We start from the raw sequence: 20067 nt of genomic DNA, 5'->3' as shown, positions 1-20067 counted from the left end.
ATCGATGTTGGTAGACTTTTATGTAATGCAGTTGCTATAAGGGATGTAATTCACTTTTTATCATAACATGTTGGCACCTACAGTATACTCCCAATGTAATGACTGCACACACTATTCCACTATTCATATCCACAGTGACTCGTTTATCAAGCTGAGAAAATGAACATAATATGGGAGAAATAGCCTACTTCAGATGTTATGGCAAATTCATCACATTAATTAAAAGCTTCCTTTGATAGCACATTGTGTTTGTAATGTTTGATTTGTACAGTGAACTCCTACACTAAGATGGACATTTACAGAATGGTGCCAACCAAAAGCAACTGGGCGAACACATCCGACTGGTTTGTGACATGTACTGTACTTGTGTTTCAGGAAACAGTTTGTTTTACGCTTGACAGGACGATAAGGACTTTACTTACTCCTTCAATCGTTGGTTATGAGGTTATGTTATTTGACCCTTTTGCGTGCTAAAATACTTGACTAAACCTCTTCAAGTCACAAAGTTGTCAAGTCCCAATTTATTTAACGTGTATTTCACAAGTCTCAACAGACTACAGAGAAAATACAAATCCAGGTTTGTATGACTGGCACTGGGAAACAACTGGTCGATTCTCATATACCAGGGTTCCCCAACTGGTGGCCCGAGGGTGAGTTTTGGACATAAAATACTTGAAAAACACCAGCAAATCAGCTCCAAGTGATTCTAATTTGGGAAATCTGTTCCAAAGTATTCCCACGCATAAATATAGATACACTGAGTGTACAAAAATCTAGGAACACCTTCCTAATATTGAGTTGCAAGAAAAAAATTAATCTATTCATCTGGGAATGGACTCTACAAGATGTCGAAAGCGTTCCACAGGGATGCTGGCCCATGTTGACTCCAATGCTTCCCACAGTTGTGTCAAGTTGCCTGGATGTCCTTTGGGTGGTGGACCTACTTGATACAAACGGGATACAAGAACAACCCAGCGGCATTGCAGTTGACACAAACAGGTGTGACACAAACAGGTGTGACACAAACAGGTGTGACACAAACAGGTGTGACACAAACAGGTGTGACACAAACAGGTGTGACACAAACAGGTGTGACACAAACAGGTGTGACACAAACAGGTGTGACACAAACGGGTGTGACACAAACGGGTGTGACACAAACAGGTGTGACACAAACAGGTGTGACACAAACAGGTGTGCCTTGCACCTACTATCATACCCCATTCAAAGCTAACTAAATATTTTGTCTTGCCCATTCACCCTATGAATGGCACATACACAATCCATTGTGCACCGCCTGATGGGTTTCCCGGTCACGGCCAGCTGCGACAGAGCCTGAACTTGAACCAGGATCTCTAGTGGCACAGCTAACACTGCGATGTAGATGCAGTACCTTAGACCACTGCACCACTCGAGAGGCCCGTGACAATTTACTTGACATAAACATGGTTAGGCATGTAAGATCTCCAGGTTAAACAATAGAGGCCAGAGTATACAGTTTGAAAACCGTCTTTATTTGGAGCAGTGTTGGGATCAGTTGAGAGAGAACACAGTGTGTCTGTGTGGGTGTGGAAACTGATCTGGGATCAGAACATGCCTTTCCTGTAGCGGTGGATCAGCTCTGAAACGTCTTCTTTACACACCTTTATCCAGCCGTCCTCCTGCATGTGGTACACTGGACAAACACACAGACAGTTACACATACATGCATTTAAAAAGACATAAATGAATTTAAAGCTATTGTTTACATTTGATTTTTCCTTTGGCTTCAGCATATAATAAATGGTTATGAGATAAGATTATAATTGAACATTTAGTTCTAACCTCTTACATGGAATTCACACCTGGAATTTACACAACAAACACCTATCTTATGATTCACATGCTCACACAAGATATGACTAAGTCAAGTCAAATCAAATCAAAATAGTCACAGAATGAGTATAGGTTTAGAACAAGGTCACTCACGGTTGACCACTCCTCCGGAGTAGGCGTCTCTGTGTGTGGCGTGGGTGATACCGCGGCGGCCCAGCTCGTACGCCTCCTCTACCGTCATGTCCTCACGGTAGCCGCTGTCAATCACTCCGTACGCATAGCTGCTACCACAACCAGTAGAGAACATGCGACCAGAGAGACGTGTGGCGTTGTCATCCACATAGTACAAACCAGGGCCCTGGACAGCAAGACACAAATAAATTGAAACTCATCAACAGACGTGACAATTGGAGGCACTCAAACATGTTGGGTACCATAAGGATGAAAACGGAGGCCTTCTAATACACATGCAGGCTCGCGCACACACACACATACCACACACACACACACATTCCACACATACACGCACATTCCACTCTTCACTCCCACCCACCCTGTACCTTATTGTCCCAGCCAACGATCATGCTGCCCATGGAGAGGCCCATGCCCCTGTAGCCCAGCATCATGTTACACAGCAGCTTAGAGGCTGCAGACACTGAGATCCTCTGCTTGTTCCTCAGTTTGTACAGCCTGAGACACAAAGAGATGGAGGGTCAGTCACTGTATGAGACAAGGCGGTCAGAGTGCTAACACACTGGTTTACCTCCCGATACATTTTAACAAATACCTAAAGGGTCAAGGCATTAATATGGCTTAGAAAGCAGACCAAGAAGACTAAGATAGGGAGAGGGCGAGTCTAGATCAGCATTATGGACAAAACGTTAATTAGATGGTAACCACAAAGTCACTGGTTGATACTGATATGGTTGTGAGGTAATTACTTTATGTCTTGTGCATTTGTTGTGAGTGTAAGGAAATTGATTGGTAAATGTTCTCTTCATCCAACCCATGCCTACAAACCTGACTTACACCGACAGGCATTGATGACTGTGATATTAACGCCGTGTAACTGTATAGCGGGACTCAATCCCAGAGACAAGCTCCAACAGACCTGCACTCCTTAGCCAGCAGTCTCTCCCAGTACTGGCAGTCAGCAGCACTACCGGACATGGTCCCCAGCAGGTAAGGGTTGATCTCTATCACCTTGTTAGCCTCCTTCGACTCTGCAGGGAAAGACAAAGACACGGCAACAGGGTTAGAGAATGGTTGCTTTATGTTTGGTTATAGATGTCCGGGGAAACTGAGATACATTCTGCATCTGGAGGTGTCGGATGTGTCTACGACTGCTTCTGGAACAGAACTCTAAATGGACCAACTCAAGGCTAATCACATCAACCTTCCAAGGTAAATCACATCAAAATGGATGAGCTTACAAACACCACTTGTAAATTTGGTTTAGTACTCGCAATACAGTGGGCAGTTATAGAAGTAACAGTAGTATGTCATAGATCCTTTATAGCTTAGATGGTAGAGCATGGTGGTTGTAACGCCAGGGTAGTGGGTTCTATTCCCGGGACCACCCATATGTAAAATGTATGCACGCATGACTGTAAATCACTTTGGATAAAACTGTCTGCTAAATGACATATATGAAGTATATATGCTATTACTGGTGTATTACTGTGTATAGGTGTTGTCAGATGAACACAAGTGTATGAGAGATTAAAGCTAATTTTCTTAAATTATAAATCTGAACCACATGCACTGAAGACTCCGCAAGGCTGATGGGGTGAAGCTAAACCTTATGGAATATGATGTTTACCAATGTAGCTGCCAGCTGAGGCCCTCGAGTCCACAGCCACAATGACACCATGGCGGAATGTGAAAGCCAGGGTAGTAGTACCATGGTTCAGATCTATGGACACACCACCTTCACGGCTGCATGACTTGAGGAACCCTGAGGGCTAGAGAGAAAGAGAGCAATATAGAGGGGAACTGAGAAATAGATGGATCCAACCGTTTAAAAATGAGTGAGACAGCAGCTTTAGTCAGCATCTTTTCTGGAGCGTGCGCGCACATGTATGGTTGTGCGTGGCGTGCGTAAAACTGTGCCTGAGGTGAGTTGTGCTTCTCCATTGAACCATGCGTAATTCTATAGTTCACTTCACATAAGAATAGTTCACTTCACATAAGCACCACAGAAGAAACAGAAACTACGTGCAAATTGAAAGAAGCTTAAAATTGATTTTGGCACATACCCAAGATCACGGTCTCCTTTAACAAACTAATACGAAGACTAATTGATGCATTGCCATTTTTTAAAATTGAATATCATGAAATACAATTTCCAATATTTCTTATTAAAAATGAATAGGATACTCACATCCACTCCAACGGGAACAGAAAATTGCTGATTCGGTCGGTCGATAAAATGCCCTACTCCTGTTCCAATAATCTGCCCACGAAGTTCCGAGTGGGATTTATAACCACTTACATCGAAAAGGGCCATACTGATTCAATCAAATATACGAATGTAGGCTCAAATATAACAATATATGCTATCTCTTCATTAAATCTGAAAGAAAAAATACAGCCTTACTTCGCTCGGTTGCATCAAGGAAATGTCTTTCCTTACAATGCACACGAAACCGAAAGGGTTTTTAAGGTAATTTCTCATTCGTGATCGTAAAAGTTACCAACACAGCATCTATAGGCTAATGTGTATTTGACAATAGCCTAGCCTAGCCAAGCCTATAGTCATACTGATAAACAAGTGTTCATAGTCTTGGAAGTTTTGCCATAATATATCACAACAAAATACAGTAAATTGAGTGTAAATGTATCACACATTTTGCCAATCGCTGAGCATTATTTGTGGCATCGTCGTCAGTAAATATGGAGACCTGTTAGGAGGTTTCATGTGGTTAACATTATGGTGTATTGCGTTTCACAATTTGTTCACTATTTGAAACATTTAAAATATCGAAATCCCCTGGAAGGTAGTAGCAGGTATATTCTTCATTGGTGAACCATGGCAAGATTATTAAAAACACACCAAAATGAAGATGATGTGAGAACTGTGCTAAAAGGGAAAGCTAAAAGTGAGGAGGGAAAACTCAACACATTTTCATGAAAAATAATGTAGACTTTTTATTCAATCAATCACTTTCCAATATTTCACCCACTAGCTTAGGTATTTTATACCTGTTCAAAATGTATCGCTGCCTACAGTTCATTCAACTAAGATCTTTATGTCACAAGGTTTTTATGGCTTTGCATTGTAGTGTCACCTTGTAGTCAAGTCTTGTCATTATTAGGTGTCTTTTATTCATTTCTTTTATGTCTGAATATTGTGATTAGCCTCTGTGTGACTGTCTCCAGCCTCTCTTTGTCGTTTCTGAGTGGTCAGGTTCAGGCAGTATCCATCTGCTGGACTGTCTCCTGCACTACCTCCAGCTCCAGAGGGACTATTTTCTCTGTCAAAATAGATGTTGTACCTGGACCATACTTGTATCTCTTCTGCCTGAATGAGAGAGGGTGAGAGAGAGAGAGTGGGAATGAGAGAGAAGTGAGAGAAATGAACCACTGTTTTGACAAACAACAATAATTTTCGCAAATATGCTGTCTAGACTAATACTTGAAGCAGAATCTGAGGATGGTGACATCATTTACCTCTTGTCTTTGTACTCTGACTCCTGGTACGGCCTGATGTAGTCCACCCCCTGTTTAGTGATGACACAGATATCTATGTTGTTTCCTGAGCCCAGGTCACTCATGATGCCAGAGTGGATGGCATCCCGGACCAGCTCCTTAGCCTCCTCCATCTAGTAGGACACAGGAATGGGGAGTGAATGAAGGACTGGGATGGGGGAGGTAGGACTGCAAAACATTCAGATTAATGTAAACAAATCTCATGCATTCTTTATGGCGAGTCCATTGACTTAACTCTTGAGACTTGAACTCTGTTGACGCGATAGCATATGAACTAAATGTATGACAACTTCTAGCCTGCCTAAGGAAAAGTCACAAACCTCCATATTAGGTTTGAACCTGTCCTCCAGAATCCCCAAAGCAGCCAAGTCTCCAGACCCTACACAAAACACAATTCAAAGTAAAACACAAATATGAATCAACTAAATGTAATTATTTATAGATTATTCATGACTAGTTGATTAATCAACTAATAATGGCCCAAACAATAACAGTATATGGGTGTATGCTTATGTATGCTTGACACAGTAGCAGTCCCTCACCCATTGCAAGGTATGGCACATTGTCTATGCTTCCATAGGGCCCCACTGTGTAGAGGTGATTGCCGCTGCAGTCCACCCCTCCTAGGATTAGACTGGCCCCTATCTGGCCCCGGTACCTATGAGAGAATTATGAGATAGATTATTAACAAACAAGAATTGCTATTTTGAAGCAAACTTATCTGACATGAAAGGCTGTTACATTGGAGCGTGGTTGAGGTGAGTTTTTTCAACAGACAGTCATGTTTAAATGGGCAATCTGCGATTGCTACATCCATTTTTGGACTTTTAAATGAATGATATATACCCATTGATTCTTGAAGAGTGTAACTTATAAATGCCTCATGGGCTTATTAGCTCAACTGTCGTACCCCTATCAGAACCCAAAATAGAAGCATTTTTAACTCCACTGTTTATAAACAATGTATTTGTAGACAAACACTGGAATAGCCTCAAAACATGGGCCTAGATTCAGTCAGTTCAGCTTTAACCAGCGATAACCGACAACAGCATAGCATAGCTTTTGTTTAGGCAATGTCGGAGGTGTAACTGCGTTGGAGTGGTCAAACCCAGAAGTGGTTCGCCGGCGTTATACCTATCGCCGACATTATACCTATCGGCGACATTATACCTATCGCCGACATTATACCTATCGCCGACATTGCCATAGGATGCACTAGAGTCGCAGTAGTAGAAATCCCATGCAGCCGTGTTACAGGTTTGAACACCGGAATGTGCGACATAATCTACACCTCGATTAGGCTGATAGAAACCCTTATTATTTTGTTTAATGATTTCCAATTTGAGCGTCATTATTTCTACAGAGCCTACACTTTCTCGTTCTGAACTTGTAACGCTAATGGCGTGGCTTTGTGACAATAACCACACGAGCAGCCGCTCACCGAATCATTAAACCTCTGACATCGCCTGAATAAAAACTGTGAAATGTGATTGTTGGTTATCGCAGGTTAACACTGATCTGATTGAATCTAGGCCATAGTAAAAAATATTATAATAACTGACCTCGCAGATGGTCAGTCCTTTCATCCATTGCTTTGTGGATTAATTTGAGAGTGGTTCCATTTCTCCAGCCCCATCCCTCAGCTGTTTACCAAATCTGTGTCTGGGTAACTGCTTTGTTGTTTTTTAAACTGCAGATTGCCACTTAAATGCTCTAACAAAGTGTAATGTTTAATACTCCAATGCAGTGGTTCCCAACTCTGTTCCCCGAGTACCCCCAACAGTACATATTTCTGTTTTGGCCCCGGACAAGCACACCTGATTCTACTTGTCAACTAATCATCAACCCTTTGACAAGTTAAATGAGGTGTGTTTGTCTGGGGCTTCGACAAAAACGTGTGCTGTTGGGGTTACTCGAGGACCGGAGTTGGGAACCACTGCTGTAATGGAGAGTGGTAAAGATACACACACTCGCACACACACCTGAATAGCATGTCCTGCAGTATGTTTACTGCCATCACGACACGTGGGTTCCTGCCGCTGTTCATAGAAAAGATGGTGAGGTTGGAGGAGAGCAGGTCGGTCGTCTTCTCTGTATCCGCTGCAGTTCCTGCACCACAGCAGCTGAGAGAGGGAGTAGACAGGAGAGACAGGACAGGAGAACAATGGATGTGCGTGCAGGCATGGATATCTCAAATAAAAGGGACAGCCTCCATTTTTTTCACTACTCTCCCACTTCTCTCTTACACACACACGACAATCAATTCCATTCTAAACATAAGTCACACATTTACTATCCCTTAAAACAGGTGTAGGCCTACTCACTATATATTGGGGGAGATGTAGTGGATCTTGGCGCACATCTTATCAGCCACCACTTCACCGGAGGTGGCCCGTGTGTCTGCTCCCAGTACCACTCCCTCCTGCCCAAAGAACACTCCATTTAATACCCAATTAATTTCAATACATTCTGTCCATCATTATTGTCTTTTTTAAGTCACATATAGACAGGCAAGGATCATGATAAGGTACAGGGAACAAACATGTAAACACAACATGCAACAATTTCAAAGATTGTACTGACTTACAGTTCATAGAAGGAAACCAGCCCATTTAAATATATTCATTAGGCCCTAATCTATGGATTGCACATGACTGGGAATATAGATATGCATCTGTTGGTCACAGATACCTTAAAGAAAAAGTAGGGGCATGGATCAGAAAACCAGTCAGTATCTGTTGTGACAATAATTTGCCTCATGCAAATTTGACTCATGCAGCGTCTCCTTCACATAGAGTTGATCAGGCTGTTGATTGTGGCCTGGTTGTCCCACTCTTCGTCAATGGCTGTGCAAAATTGCTGGATATTAGCGGGAACTGGAACTTGCTGTGGTACACGTCGATCCAGAGCATCCCAAACATGCTCAATGGGTGACATGTCTGTGAGTATGCAGGCCATGGAAGAACTGGGACATTTTCAGCTTCCAGGAATTGTGTACAGACCCTTGCGACATGGGGCCGTGCATTATCATGCTGAAACATGAGGTGATGGCAGTGGATGAATGGCACGACAATGGGCCTCAGGATCTCATCACTGTATCTTTGTGCATTCAAATTTTCATTGATAAAATGTAATTGTGTTCGCTGTCCGTTGTCAATGGCTGTGCGAAGTTGATGGATATTGGCGGGAACTGGAACATGCTGTGGTACACGTCGATCCAGAGCATCCCAAACATGCTCAATGGGTGACATGTCTGTGAGTATGCAGGCCATGGAAGAACTGGGACATTTTCAGCTTCCAGGAATTGTGTACAGACCCTTGCGATATGGGGCCGTGCATTATCATGCTGAAACATGAGGTGATGGCAGTGGATGAATGGCACGACAATGGGCCTCAGGATCTCATCACGGTATCTTTGCGCATTCAAATTTTCATCGATAAAATGTAATTGTGTTCGTTGTCCGTCGCTTATGCCTGTCCATACCATAACCCCACCACCACCATGGGGCACTCTGTTCACAATGTTGACATCAGCAAATCACTCCCCCCCCACACATCGCCATACACATTATTTACCATCTGCCCGGTACATTTGAAACCGGGATTCATCTGTGAAAAGCACACTTCTCCAGTGTGCCAATAGCCATCAAAGGTGAGCATTTGCCCACTGAAGTCAGTTATGAAGCCAAACTGCAGTCAGGTCAAGACCCTGGTGAGGACGATGAGCACACAGATGAGCTTCCCTGAGATGGCTTCTGACAGTTTGTGCAGAAATTCTTTGGTTGTATAAACCCACAGTTTCATCATCTGTCAGGGTTGACTGGTCTTAGATGATCCCGCAGGTGAAGAAGCCGGATGTGGAGGTCCTGGGCTGTCGTCGTTACAAGTGGTCTGCAGTTGTGAGGCCGTTTGGATGTACTGACAAACTCTAAAATGATATTGGAGGCGGCTTATGGTAGAGAAATTAATATTAAATCCTCTGGCAACAGCTCTGGTGGACATTCCTGCAGTCAGCATGCCAATTGCATGCTCCCTCAAAACTTGAGACCTCTGTGGCATTATGTTGTGTGACAGAACTGCACATTTTAGAGTGGCCTTTTCTTGTCCCCAGCATAAGGTGCACCTGTGTAATGATCCTGCTGTTTAATCAGCTTCTTGATATACCACATCTGTCAGGTGGATGAAATTGTTCACTAACCGGGATGTAAAACATTTGTGCAGGCAATTTGAGAGAAACTGTTGTTTTGTGCATACGGAACATTTCTGGGATCTTTTATTTCAGTTTATGAAACATGGGACCAACACTTGACATGTTATATTTTTGTTCAGTACAGTGCTTGACTTGGGCTTGTGCTCACCAGAGCTGAGTACTGGCACCTCAAATGTTCTACTGCTTGAGCTCCTGTTCCTGTTATATAATATTATCTCAAAAGTATTGTGGAGCACCTGCACCTAAATATAAGAAGTACCAGCAACCAAAATAAGTACTTGCACCTACAGTATGTCAGTCCAAATATGTCACAATCAAATATATTATTATTATTATTAACAAAAAACACAAATATAACTTGAGAAATTCAATGCAAGCACTGGTTCATTATATTATGTTAAATTTACTTAAAATACATTAAATGGGACCACTGAAAATTGGCCCGCTATATGGATCTTCCACTTATTAGAGATTCCTTCCCATTTCAGTGGACATCACTCTCACCTTGCACACTAGTCCAGCTATGGTGGTCCCAGTCTTCATAGGCTTAGGGGTCTTGGTCTGTCCTCCCTCAAGCAGGCCCTCCAGAGCAACATTTCTGTTTGATGAAGATATAAACCAATCAAATACACAATACCAATACAGTGTACCACAAAATCATACAAAGAAAAGCCCTATCTAATGGTGACCAGATCAATAACATTGCAATCAGCTGATTAACACACAGTAGTATGACTTTCATTAAAAGAAAATGCAGAAAGAATCAAATGCAGCCTTAAAAATGATTTAGTCTTGCGGGTCTTTTTATAAAACATATTTTCATAGATAATACGAGATTTATTACTTTCACTTTTGACATAGGCTTAGTTTGGATTACGATTTACAAAACAAACTCAATGTTATTATCCTTAAAAATAAAAGGGAAATCATACCTGGCGACGTTCTCGAAATTAAATCCCGATGTAGGTATTTCGAGAACATTTGATAGCGCCATACCTGAAAAGGTTATTTTTCACTCACTTCTGACTTCCCTTACAACCCTTTGCACGTCGCACGAGGTCGCAATATTCTCGATCTGATGTGACCCTACAGTATGTGACTAAGGAACACAGTTTTATCCCTCTTTAATCGGTTTTAATAATGGAAAGACACTTAATGGACTCTCAAATCAAAGGAGTTAGCACAGGCGTAAGTAAAACATTTGTTATATTTTGTATCTGATCATGTTATACATTTTCCTAAATTGAAACAGCGATATACAGTAGCCTACATTTTGGGACCAATTTACCTGAATTTATGAGGATTTTAGTTCTAGGTTGCCTTGTTGATTTTGTCATTAATTCATCTCGGTACACTAAAGCTGAAATTCATGTAAAACGTTTATACATTTAACTTAATAATAACTTCATATTTTCTGAAGAACAAAGGGCTGAATTTACTTTCGTTTTCGAGTCATTTATCTGCAACTCAAACTCAGGGTAGAAATTCACCTACGTACATGCTCCCAAAATCCCAACTACAGCCCATCCATTGACTATAGACCAAGGGTGTCAAACTCATTTTGCTCTGGGGGCCGCGTTCAGTTTTTAACAAGGTCGGGAGGGCTGCACTGAAAATTGGTTATATTTCTATTGGTTATAAAAAATAGTCCTCTAGCCATCGAATTTCCCATGCTCCCTGTATGAAACTGTATGATTGTAATTCATTTCTACACAATTTCGATTTGGTTTTAGTCATTTTAAAGACTTTTTTAACACAAACCACCCGGATTGGACCCCCTCACCGGCTGGATGTTGAACACCCCTCGTATAGACCATATTCATAAGGAGGGAAATGACCTTAGATCAGATATAATAAATGTCATAAATATATGATCATACAAATATATAATTTTTATTATAACTTATATTGTAATTGTATGCTCCCTCTATCCCCATCTAGCTGATTATACATGCTCTGCATTTGATCTCCTACAGACCACCATCTTGGCGGTGACGTTCAATGGAGGGGTCATCATTGGCTCAGATTCCAGGGCGTCCATTGGAGGGTAACATGCTGACCACACCGCTCGTGTTACATGCGCGAGCGAGCGCTGCAAAATAAATGTACACATACATGTTATTCAATCATTGCATTCAAACTGCTCACGTGCGTCAACAAACGTCTGCGTAGCCAGGAGCTAAAATAGAACTTGGTTCTATTTGTGACGCTTGACCCTCTGCAAGTCCCGCCTCTCCCATCTCCTCATTGGTTTTTTGGAGCATATACCCACGTGGGTGATTGAAAGATGAACTGAGGTCCACACTCCAGTCCAGTTGGTGGTGGTAATGCACCAAGTTTGTTGCCAACCGCCATATAAAGTCTGAAGAAAAAGAAGAAGACTGAAGGAGGAGCGATTACTAGAAACTAACTTGTGTACCCTTTTATCTGTGGATTAATGGTCGGAGTAGAGGACCTTGTGCATTTCAGGTAAAATAACAACCCAATGTTTATATCCCAGGACAAATTAGCTAACAGCAAGGTAGCCATGAATGTTTGATTCTTTTCAACCTGGCCCCAATTTAATATAGTTGGTTCAGAATTAGTTTTGATATTTCAACCTGCATGTCCTGATCGCGTCTGGTGTGGATGAACAAAATCAACATGTGCGCAATGGCTCACGCGGAAGCACGCGCGAAACCGGTCTAGTTAGCCTGTGAGGAGGATCTTCAACACCTATTAACACCTTGCACCAAGTTAATCATATTGCTCCTCCTTTCCTCTAGACATGTCTTTATGATCAAATACGTCTGTGTCACGCAACATATTAAATAAATCAGCCATCACTTATAGCAATATATACATTGGACTGTGTCACCAGGAGTCTGTCTAATGTGTCTCTATCTCCACTTCACCCACAGGTACTACGTGTCCTCTAAGACCATCAACAAGCTGATCCAGGTCCATGACAGGATATTCTGCTGCATCGCCGGCTCCCTGGCAGACGCTCAGGCCGTCACCAAGGCTGCCAAGTTCCAGATCTCCTTCCACAGGTATAGACCACCCTTTCCCTGTCTCTGTTCCTGGCCTTGTCTGGATCGACATAGCTCGTGATGATTGATGTCAAACTAATGAAGCTTGACTGATGTGTGATTGATTTGTATTATTATCAGCAATGGGGAGAACTCCATTTCAGAGGTGATCTTAGTAGTAATGTGCGGCCTACGTTTACATTTTAGTCATTTAGCAGACACTCTTATCCTGAGCAACTTACAGTAGCAATTAGGGTTAAGTGCCATGCTCAAGGGCACATTGACAAAAATGTTTTTACCTAGTCGGCTCGGGGATCAAACCAGCGACCTTTCGGTTACTGGTCCGAAGCTCTTAATCGCTAGGCCTCTTGAACTACAATAGACATAGAAACCAACTGTGGAATAATCCTGAAGCTAAATGATGACACCCATGTCTTCTCTGTGTCTGCCCTGTGTGGTAAGTATTCAGATGGAGTCCCCTCCTCTGGTGAAGGCAGCAGCGTCCGTGTTGAAGGAGCTGTGCTACAACAACAAGGAGGAGCTGCAGGCCGGCTTCATCACTGCAGGCTGGGACAGGAAGAAAGGGCCACAGGTGAAGCACTGGGGCATAACAAACAGTCAAACAGACCTATAGAATAGAACACAACAGAATCGAACACACACCATTTCTGACTGTTATCTCACCTGTAGGTTTACACAGTGGCCCTGGGCGGTATGTTACTCAGTCAGCCATTCACCATCGGAGGATCAGGCAGCACATACATCTACGGTTACGCCGACGCCAAATACAAACCTGACATGAGCAAAGAGGAGTGCCTGCAGTTTGCTACAAATGGTAAAAGTTGATTTTCCCTTTAGGATTCCTTGTTTTATCCGAATGGCACTGTTTTTATACAGGATAAAAGACGTCAGATATTGAATTATTTTTCTATAAAAAAAAAAAAAACATCTTCCAGTGGAGTGGGACAGGAGAGTGATTGTAGGATGGGTTTGCTATGGCATTATTGGCACTGGAACACAACAGACCTGTTTCCTGAAAATGTGGAAGGATATGGTTCCATACCCATCTCTGCCTGCCATCTGACCTATTTTCCTCTCTTTCCTCCCTCCCCCTTCTTTTTCTCTTCACCCCACCTAGCTCTTGCCCTGGCTATGGGCAGAGACAATGTCAGCGGGGGTGTGGCACACCTGGTAGTGATCACGGAGGAGGGGGTGGAGCATATTGTCATCCCTGGAGACAAGCTGCCCAAGTTCCACGACGAGTAGTGACACTTCAATCAGCCAATCAGCTGTGACACTCTGTGAGAGGAATTTGGAACCTTCACCCAGCCAATCACTGTTGTTCATACTGTACATGCAGCATTTGGTGTTCATAGGCCTAACTATTCACATCAGTTTTGGGACTGTGGTTAGAAATAAACACTAATGATTTCCAAGAGTTCAATGTGAGAATCTACTCTGCTCCTGTCTATGTGTTTTCTAATCCACACTGTGTTCACTTTGTTTCTGTGCTTTATATATATTTTTTTATCTGATGACCTTTGTATGGAATCCATCAAATCAAAGTAAAAAATATCTTTACACTGCGTGTAAGTGTGTTTGATTAGAAATGTGTCAATCTGACAGTCCCCACTATAATTGATTAGGCTATTTCTGAGGGAATACGCCCCATTTACTTTGAGGCATCATTAGCAATAGATTAGGAAACATCAAATCAAATTTTATTTGTCACAAGCGCCGAATACAACAGGTGTAGTAGACCTTATAGTGAAATGCTTACTTACAAGCCCTTAACCAACAATGCACTTAAGAAAAATAAGAGTTAAGAAAATATTTACTAAATAAACAAAAGTTAAAAATAAAAGAGCAACAGTACAATCATAAAATGAAGCTATATACAGGGGGTGCCAGTCCTGAGGCAATGTACAGGGCTAAAGGTTAGTTGAGGTAATATGTACATGTACACTACCGTTCAAAAGTTTGGGGTCACTTAGACATTTCCTTGTTTTTGAAAGAAAAGCAATTTTTTTGTCCATTAAAATAACACCAAATTGATCAGAAATACAGAGTAGAAATTGTTAATGTTGTAAATGTCTATTGTAGCTGGAAACAAATGATTTTTTATGGAATATCTACAGAGGCCCATTATCAGCAACCATTACTCCTGTGTTCCAATGGCACGTTGTGTTAGCTAATCAAAGTTTGTCATTTTAAATGGCTAATTGATCATTAGAAAACCTGTTTGCAATTATGTTAGAACAGCTGAAAGCTATTGTCCTGATTAAAGAAGCAATAAAATTGTTCTTCTTTAGACTAGTTGAGTATCTGGAGCATCAGCATTTGTGGGTTCGATTACAGGCTCAAAATGGCCAGAAACAAAGACTTTCTTCTGAAACTCCTCAGTCTATTCTTGTTCTGAGAAATTAAGGCTATTTCATGCGAGAAATTGCCAAGAAACTGAAGATCTTGTACAAAGCTGTGTACTACTCCCTCCACAGAACAGCGCAAACTGGCTTTAACCAGAATAGAGTGGTTGGCCCCAGTGCACAACTGAGCATGAAGACAAGTACATTAAAGTGTCTAGTTTGAGAAACAGACGCCTCACAAGTCCTCAGACACCACATAAGTCCTCAACTGGCAGCTTCATTAAATAGTACCGGCAAATCACAAGTCTCAACATCAACAGTGAAGAGGCGACTCCGGGATCCTGGCCTTCTAGGCAGAGTTGCAAAGAAAAAGCCATATCTCAGACTGGCCAATAAAAAGAAAAGATTAAGATGGGCAAAAGAACACAGACACTGGACAGAGGAACTCTGCCTAGAATGGATGGACATTTCTAAGTGACCCCAAACTTTCGAACGGTATTGTAGGTAGGGATAAAGTGAGCCTGTTATAACTAATGCGTATTTAAACCTGTGTTTACATGACAGCAACATACAAAAAATAAAAAATGTAAATATTGGTATAACTTAAAACTGTTATATAATGAGTGAGACAGGCGCACGAATACGATACCCCAAGACATGCTAACCTCTCACCATTACAATAACGGGAGGTTATTTTAAAAATATATTTATGCCTCTGTAACTTTCTCACTCATCATTATTTACGATTCATTCAGGATTATCCCTAATCATGGTAGCATCCACATTAATGTAGAAGTGTTTAGAAACATATTATATTCTTATCTACAATAAAAGTGACTCCAAAATTACACAATTCATTATTTACCATTCCTTTCTATTGGGCACAAATGAATCTGAAACACATCCAAAACAAACACCAAATGCATCCAACAAGTTTGTAGAGTCGCAAGCTTGATGTAGTCATTGCGTGCTATGAATATGGGACCACACTACTTAATTTTAGACTACTCTACTACACGTATAACTTAATTTGTCCCAATACTTCTGTTCCCCTAAAATGAAGGGACTATGTACAAAAAGTGCCGTAATTTCTAAACGGTTCACCCGGTATGGATGAAAATACCTTAACATTTAAACGGACAGTCTACACTTTAACCTCATAGTCATAGTACCATTTCAATTCCAAAGTGTTGGAGTACAGAGCCAAAACAACAACAAAATATTGTCTCTGACCCCATGCTTTTGGAGCTCTGTATGTTTCTTGGGAAATAATTTCAGCCTCTCACTGACAATCTAACTTTCATTTTCATTTTCTTCTGGAAAATGGTGGACCAGACAGAAAGGTATGACGGCTTCTTTCTCAAATTTCTCTAATAGTTGATTCTAAATACAAAATTGTAGTTTAATAGCAATCGCTTGCGTATGTCCTAAATGAGGCGTCGTTTGGTTTTAAATTGCATGTTTTCTTTCTCTTTCCATTTCGCGTTGAGTCAATAGGCTTCTCACACACCGTGCGCACTGAACAGGTATCAACGCGACCAGCCACTTATTATCTATCGGGCGCAAAAATCAAGCGCTTTAAGATGTTAGAAGAATCATCAGAGCCAGGGTGGCTATCTGAAGAAGTAAAAACTGGGGTGAGTATATATTTTGGTGACATGTATGGAGGTTGAATTGATATTAGCCTATAATGTTGGGGTGTTCATTCTGTTTTTGTCTATTTATTTGTAGGAATGTATAAATATAATCTATTGCCTTTTCCAAATGGTCAGTGTCAAAGTGAACTTAGCTGTGTTGAGTCATTCAAATTAGTCATTTAATTATGCTCTCAAGACGCTTAATCAAAATTGTGTCTGTTTTCCTATCAGACCACCATCATTGCTATTGAGTTTGATGGAGGTGTGGTGCTGGGCTCTGACTCTCGAGTGTCTGCTGGGTAAATTGCTGTACCAAGTCTTTGAAAGCCAATCATTTACTATGAACATTCAAAAAGTGATGGTCCTCCCTCAACCCTCTGTTTTTCCTCCATCCATCCTCCCTCTTCTCTCCATCCCTCACAGGGAGACTGTGGTGAACCGGGTGATGAACAAGCTCTCTCTCCTCCATGACAAGATCTACTGCGCCCTGTCAGGCTCGGCTGCGGACGCCCAGACCATCGCTGAGATGGTTAACTACCAGCTGGATGTGCACAGGTATTACCCGTGTTACCTGCTGCATGGCTATTTATTGTGGTCGACAATAGCTCTAGTCCTATGTATAACACATTAAGTTGAGTTAATAAATGTATGGAAAGGTCAATAGGCCTTCACTGTGCATTTTCTCATGTTCTCCTTTTATTTTTATTTAACCTTTATTTAATTAACTATGCAATAGGGGATTGCCTTTATACAGTAGATGCAGTTAAAGAATTCTGCTATTAAGCTGTGTCTTATGTGACTTGTGACCTCTTGAACTCAGCATTGAGGTTGGAGAGGATCCTCAAGTTCGTTCAGCTGCCACTCTGGTGAAAAACATCTCGTACAAGTACAAAGAAGAGCTGTCAGCACATCTCATTGTTGCAGGGTGGGACAAGAGAGGAGGGGGACAGGTCAGTCGCTACATAGAAATGCCACATCTATAAACACTAGTCCCATCTGTATTCATTTCTTTATTGTGCACCTTTCGGGAACATTGTCTTGCACCTTGAACATTTAAACTGATGCCTGAAGCTCAGAAGAGGTCATTTTAAATTGAATTGAACAATTTTGTAATAGTTTTGAGTGCATGCTTAAATGAACTTTTAGTACAATTAGTAGGGGAGAGCCGGGACAAAAGTAAAACGGGGTGAAAGTAACACACCCATTTGCTCAGATGAGACAGGAGCTAGAATCAGATAGTGAAATCAGCACGTTACTAATGCAGAGGACGAGCAACCTGCAAAAAAACTGCCCAGTCCAACCAAATTATCAACAAAAAGTAGTTTTGAGTAATGTAAGTACCCGGATGTGTTTTTCGGTTATAGAGTTGTGTTGAATTTAAGGTTCCAAACAGATGTTGTTTTCTTAACCCATTTAGTGACTAAATGACAGCACAGGTTTCAAGTAAAATGCTAGCTAGTCTTGGTTGTTAGCCTGGGAGACGTTACAGGACAGATGGGTGGGACGAATGGAACACAATGTTACCTGATGACCTGGATTAAAATAAAATGTCTCTTCTAGTTCATAATGCTTTTATAATATTATCAAGATATCAACAAGTGACAATGTTTAAAAATGTGATCTGACATCATTAGTATTATGCCTTAATCAATTGACTTGAGTTGGGTCAGTTTCTCAAAAAGCTTTTATCGACAGGCTAGTGGTTAAAAATATTTATCTTTATGATTCTGGGGATCAATTACCTTGTGTTAAGCCATGGAAATGTGATAAGCATGATGAGTTATCTGTTTGTGAAGAGAATAAAAACAGTTTATTCTATCAAGACTCCAGGAGTGCAGTAAACCTGATTGGTAGGGACACCGTTTAAAAAAAATAAAAACACAAAAAATGATTTCACCTTTATTTAACCAGGTAGGCCAGATGGTGATAAACATCTACTACATTCCCATTGAAGTGAGATGAGAAAATGATGGTTAATATCTATTATGTGATCCATTTTAGTCCGATTAATATTGTAAGGCAAAATATTGTGACGCAATGTTGATTTTCATACAAATAGAACTTATAGCATTAATTATTATTCAAATCGACACGAAAATGTATTTATGGCTGATAGTACATTTGTTGAAAGTAACGAGCATTACAAATCAGAAACATGGAGATGAGACAGCTATTGTGCACTTCTCGCCAGGTGTTACTCCCGCCCCGCCAGCAGGTACAAAAGTAACGTTGCGGTAGTTCTGTTGCCGGCCTATTTCATGTCAATTCATTTACCCTAGAAATTAAATTACAGTTGCTAATGGTAGAGGACATATATAAATTGAATTGTCATGAAATATGATCTATCTAGCTCTATCGATCCGAGTAATTAGGAAAAGTCCTAAAAGTGTTACTTTCGTTCTGGTTCTCCCCTACATAATCAAACTCACAGTTGTTCACTAGTCTGCATAATATTTGACTTACTTCAGAGTTTGCTAGGTTGCTGTGCTCAAGCATCCCCCTCTCATTGATCCGTCCCAGGTGTACGTGACCCTGAATGGCTTGTTGTCCAGACAACCCTTTGCGGTAGGCGGCTCCGGAAGCGCTTATGTCTATGGGTTTGTTGATGCAGAGTACCGGAAGGCCATGAGCAAAGAGGACTGCCAACAGTTTGTTGTCAACAGTGAGTGACATTGCACTTTTAAAATACTTATATGTGTTGATATATGACCTAAACAGCATGACTTTGGAAGCTATTAAGATGTATAATTTTTTATAATAAATTCTCCCTCTCTCTCTTTCTTCACCTCTCCTCTCTCAGCACTTTCATTGGCCATGAGTCGAGATGGTTCGAGTGGAGGTGTGGCCTACCTTGTCACTATCGATGAAAAGGGTGCAGAGGAGAAATGCATCCTGGGCAACGAGTTGCCCACTTTTTATGATCAGTAAAAACTGTGTTGTGAAAACTGAAACACTCAAGTTGTCGTAGTTATTGAACAGTGAGTGGACATTTGGCCGACTTATGAACAAACAGTATTAAATCTACACAGGATATAGAATGTTTGAATAAGGTTATAAATCATGCTGGCACAATGTTCAATATTCTCATCCCCACATCACTACACATACTACTTTTGTATTATATTCATAATAGTTAAGCCCTCTGTTGAAGACACTGATTTTATTTTGGGCACCCAGGGACCTCATGCTGGACTGTGTCTTTGGGTGGTTCACAAGTCAATAAACCATCTCTCAATTAAACTTTCTTTGGCTATTTCTCTGTATGTTTATTTTTTTCAACACCAAAACAACTATTCAAGAAGTATTCTGCCACCATC

At 41.2% G+C, this 20067-nt stretch overlaps 4 protein-coding genes across 7 annotated transcripts; 2 read left to right on the top strand and 2 right to left on the bottom strand.

Moving 5' to 3' along the window:
• Positions 1-1493: 1493 nt before the first annotated feature.
• Positions 1494-4622, bottom strand: LOC109907528 (proteasome subunit beta type-8-like). Its single transcript, XM_020505544.1, has 6 exons — positions 4199-4622; positions 3638-3779; positions 2927-3038; positions 2376-2505; positions 1969-2173; positions 1494-1675 (listed from the first exon to the last, which is right to left on the bottom strand). Exons 1-6 carry the CDS (start codon positions 4322-4324, stop codon positions 1587-1589), a joined length of 804 nt encoding a protein of 267 aa, XP_020361133.1. The 5' UTR covers positions 4325-4622; the 3' UTR covers positions 1494-1586.
• Positions 4623-4939: 317 nt separating this feature from the next.
• Positions 4940-11152, bottom strand: LOC109907525 (proteasome subunit beta type-7). The gene is made up of 8 exons (XM_020505541.2): positions 10669-11152; positions 10241-10334; positions 7851-7948; positions 7509-7649; positions 6069-6184; positions 5847-5905; positions 5488-5639; positions 4940-5338 (listed from the first exon to the last, which is right to left on the bottom strand). Exons 1-8 carry the CDS (start codon positions 10728-10730, stop codon positions 5227-5229), a joined length of 834 nt encoding a protein of 277 aa, XP_020361130.1. The 5' UTR covers positions 10731-11152; the 3' UTR covers positions 4940-5226.
• LOC109907527 (proteasome subunit beta type-6-B like protein) lies at positions 10755-14330 on the top strand. Of its 3 annotated transcripts, none has more exons than XM_020505542.2 (6): positions 10755-10924; positions 11713-11783; positions 12637-12768; positions 13210-13339; positions 13438-13582; positions 13886-14330. In XM_020505542.2, exons 1-6 carry the CDS (start codon positions 10877-10879, stop codon positions 14011-14013), a joined length of 654 nt encoding a protein of 217 aa, XP_020361131.1. In that variant the 5' UTR covers positions 10755-10876; the 3' UTR covers positions 14014-14330. The 3 variants fall into 3 exon arrangements, with proteins under 3 accessions (XP_020361131.1, XP_020361132.1, XP_031649482.1); XM_020505543.2 differs by having other exon boundaries at positions 10759-10924; positions 11713-12205; XM_031793622.1 differs by having other exon boundaries at positions 10812-10924; positions 11678-12205.
• A 1994-nt stretch (positions 14331-16324) lies between these two features.
• On the top strand, positions 16325-20003 carry LOC109907524 (proteasome subunit beta type-9). 2 transcript variants are annotated; one of them, XM_020505539.2, is made up of 7 exons: positions 16325-16456; positions 16611-16750; positions 16982-17049; positions 17174-17305; positions 17571-17700; positions 19271-19412; positions 19551-20003. In XM_020505539.2, the coding sequence occupies exons 2-7, from the start codon at positions 16697-16699 to the stop codon at positions 19676-19678; spliced, it is 654 nt and encodes a 217-aa protein (XP_020361128.1). In that variant the 5' UTR covers positions 16325-16456; positions 16611-16696; the 3' UTR covers positions 19679-20003. The 2 variants fall into 2 exon arrangements, with proteins under 2 accessions (XP_020361128.1, XP_020361129.1); XM_020505540.2 differs by having other exon boundaries at positions 16417-16456; positions 16604-16750.
• Positions 20004-20067: the final 64 nt, after the last annotated feature.

The sequence above is a fragment of the Oncorhynchus kisutch genome, linkage group LG17 (genome assembly GCF_002021735.2).
Source record: "Oncorhynchus kisutch isolate 150728-3 linkage group LG17, Okis_V2, whole genome shotgun sequence".
In the NCBI taxonomy this organism is placed as follows: Eukaryota; Metazoa; Chordata; class Actinopteri; order Salmoniformes; family Salmonidae; genus Oncorhynchus; species Oncorhynchus kisutch.
This window is presented reverse-complemented; position numbering and strand designations above follow the sequence as displayed.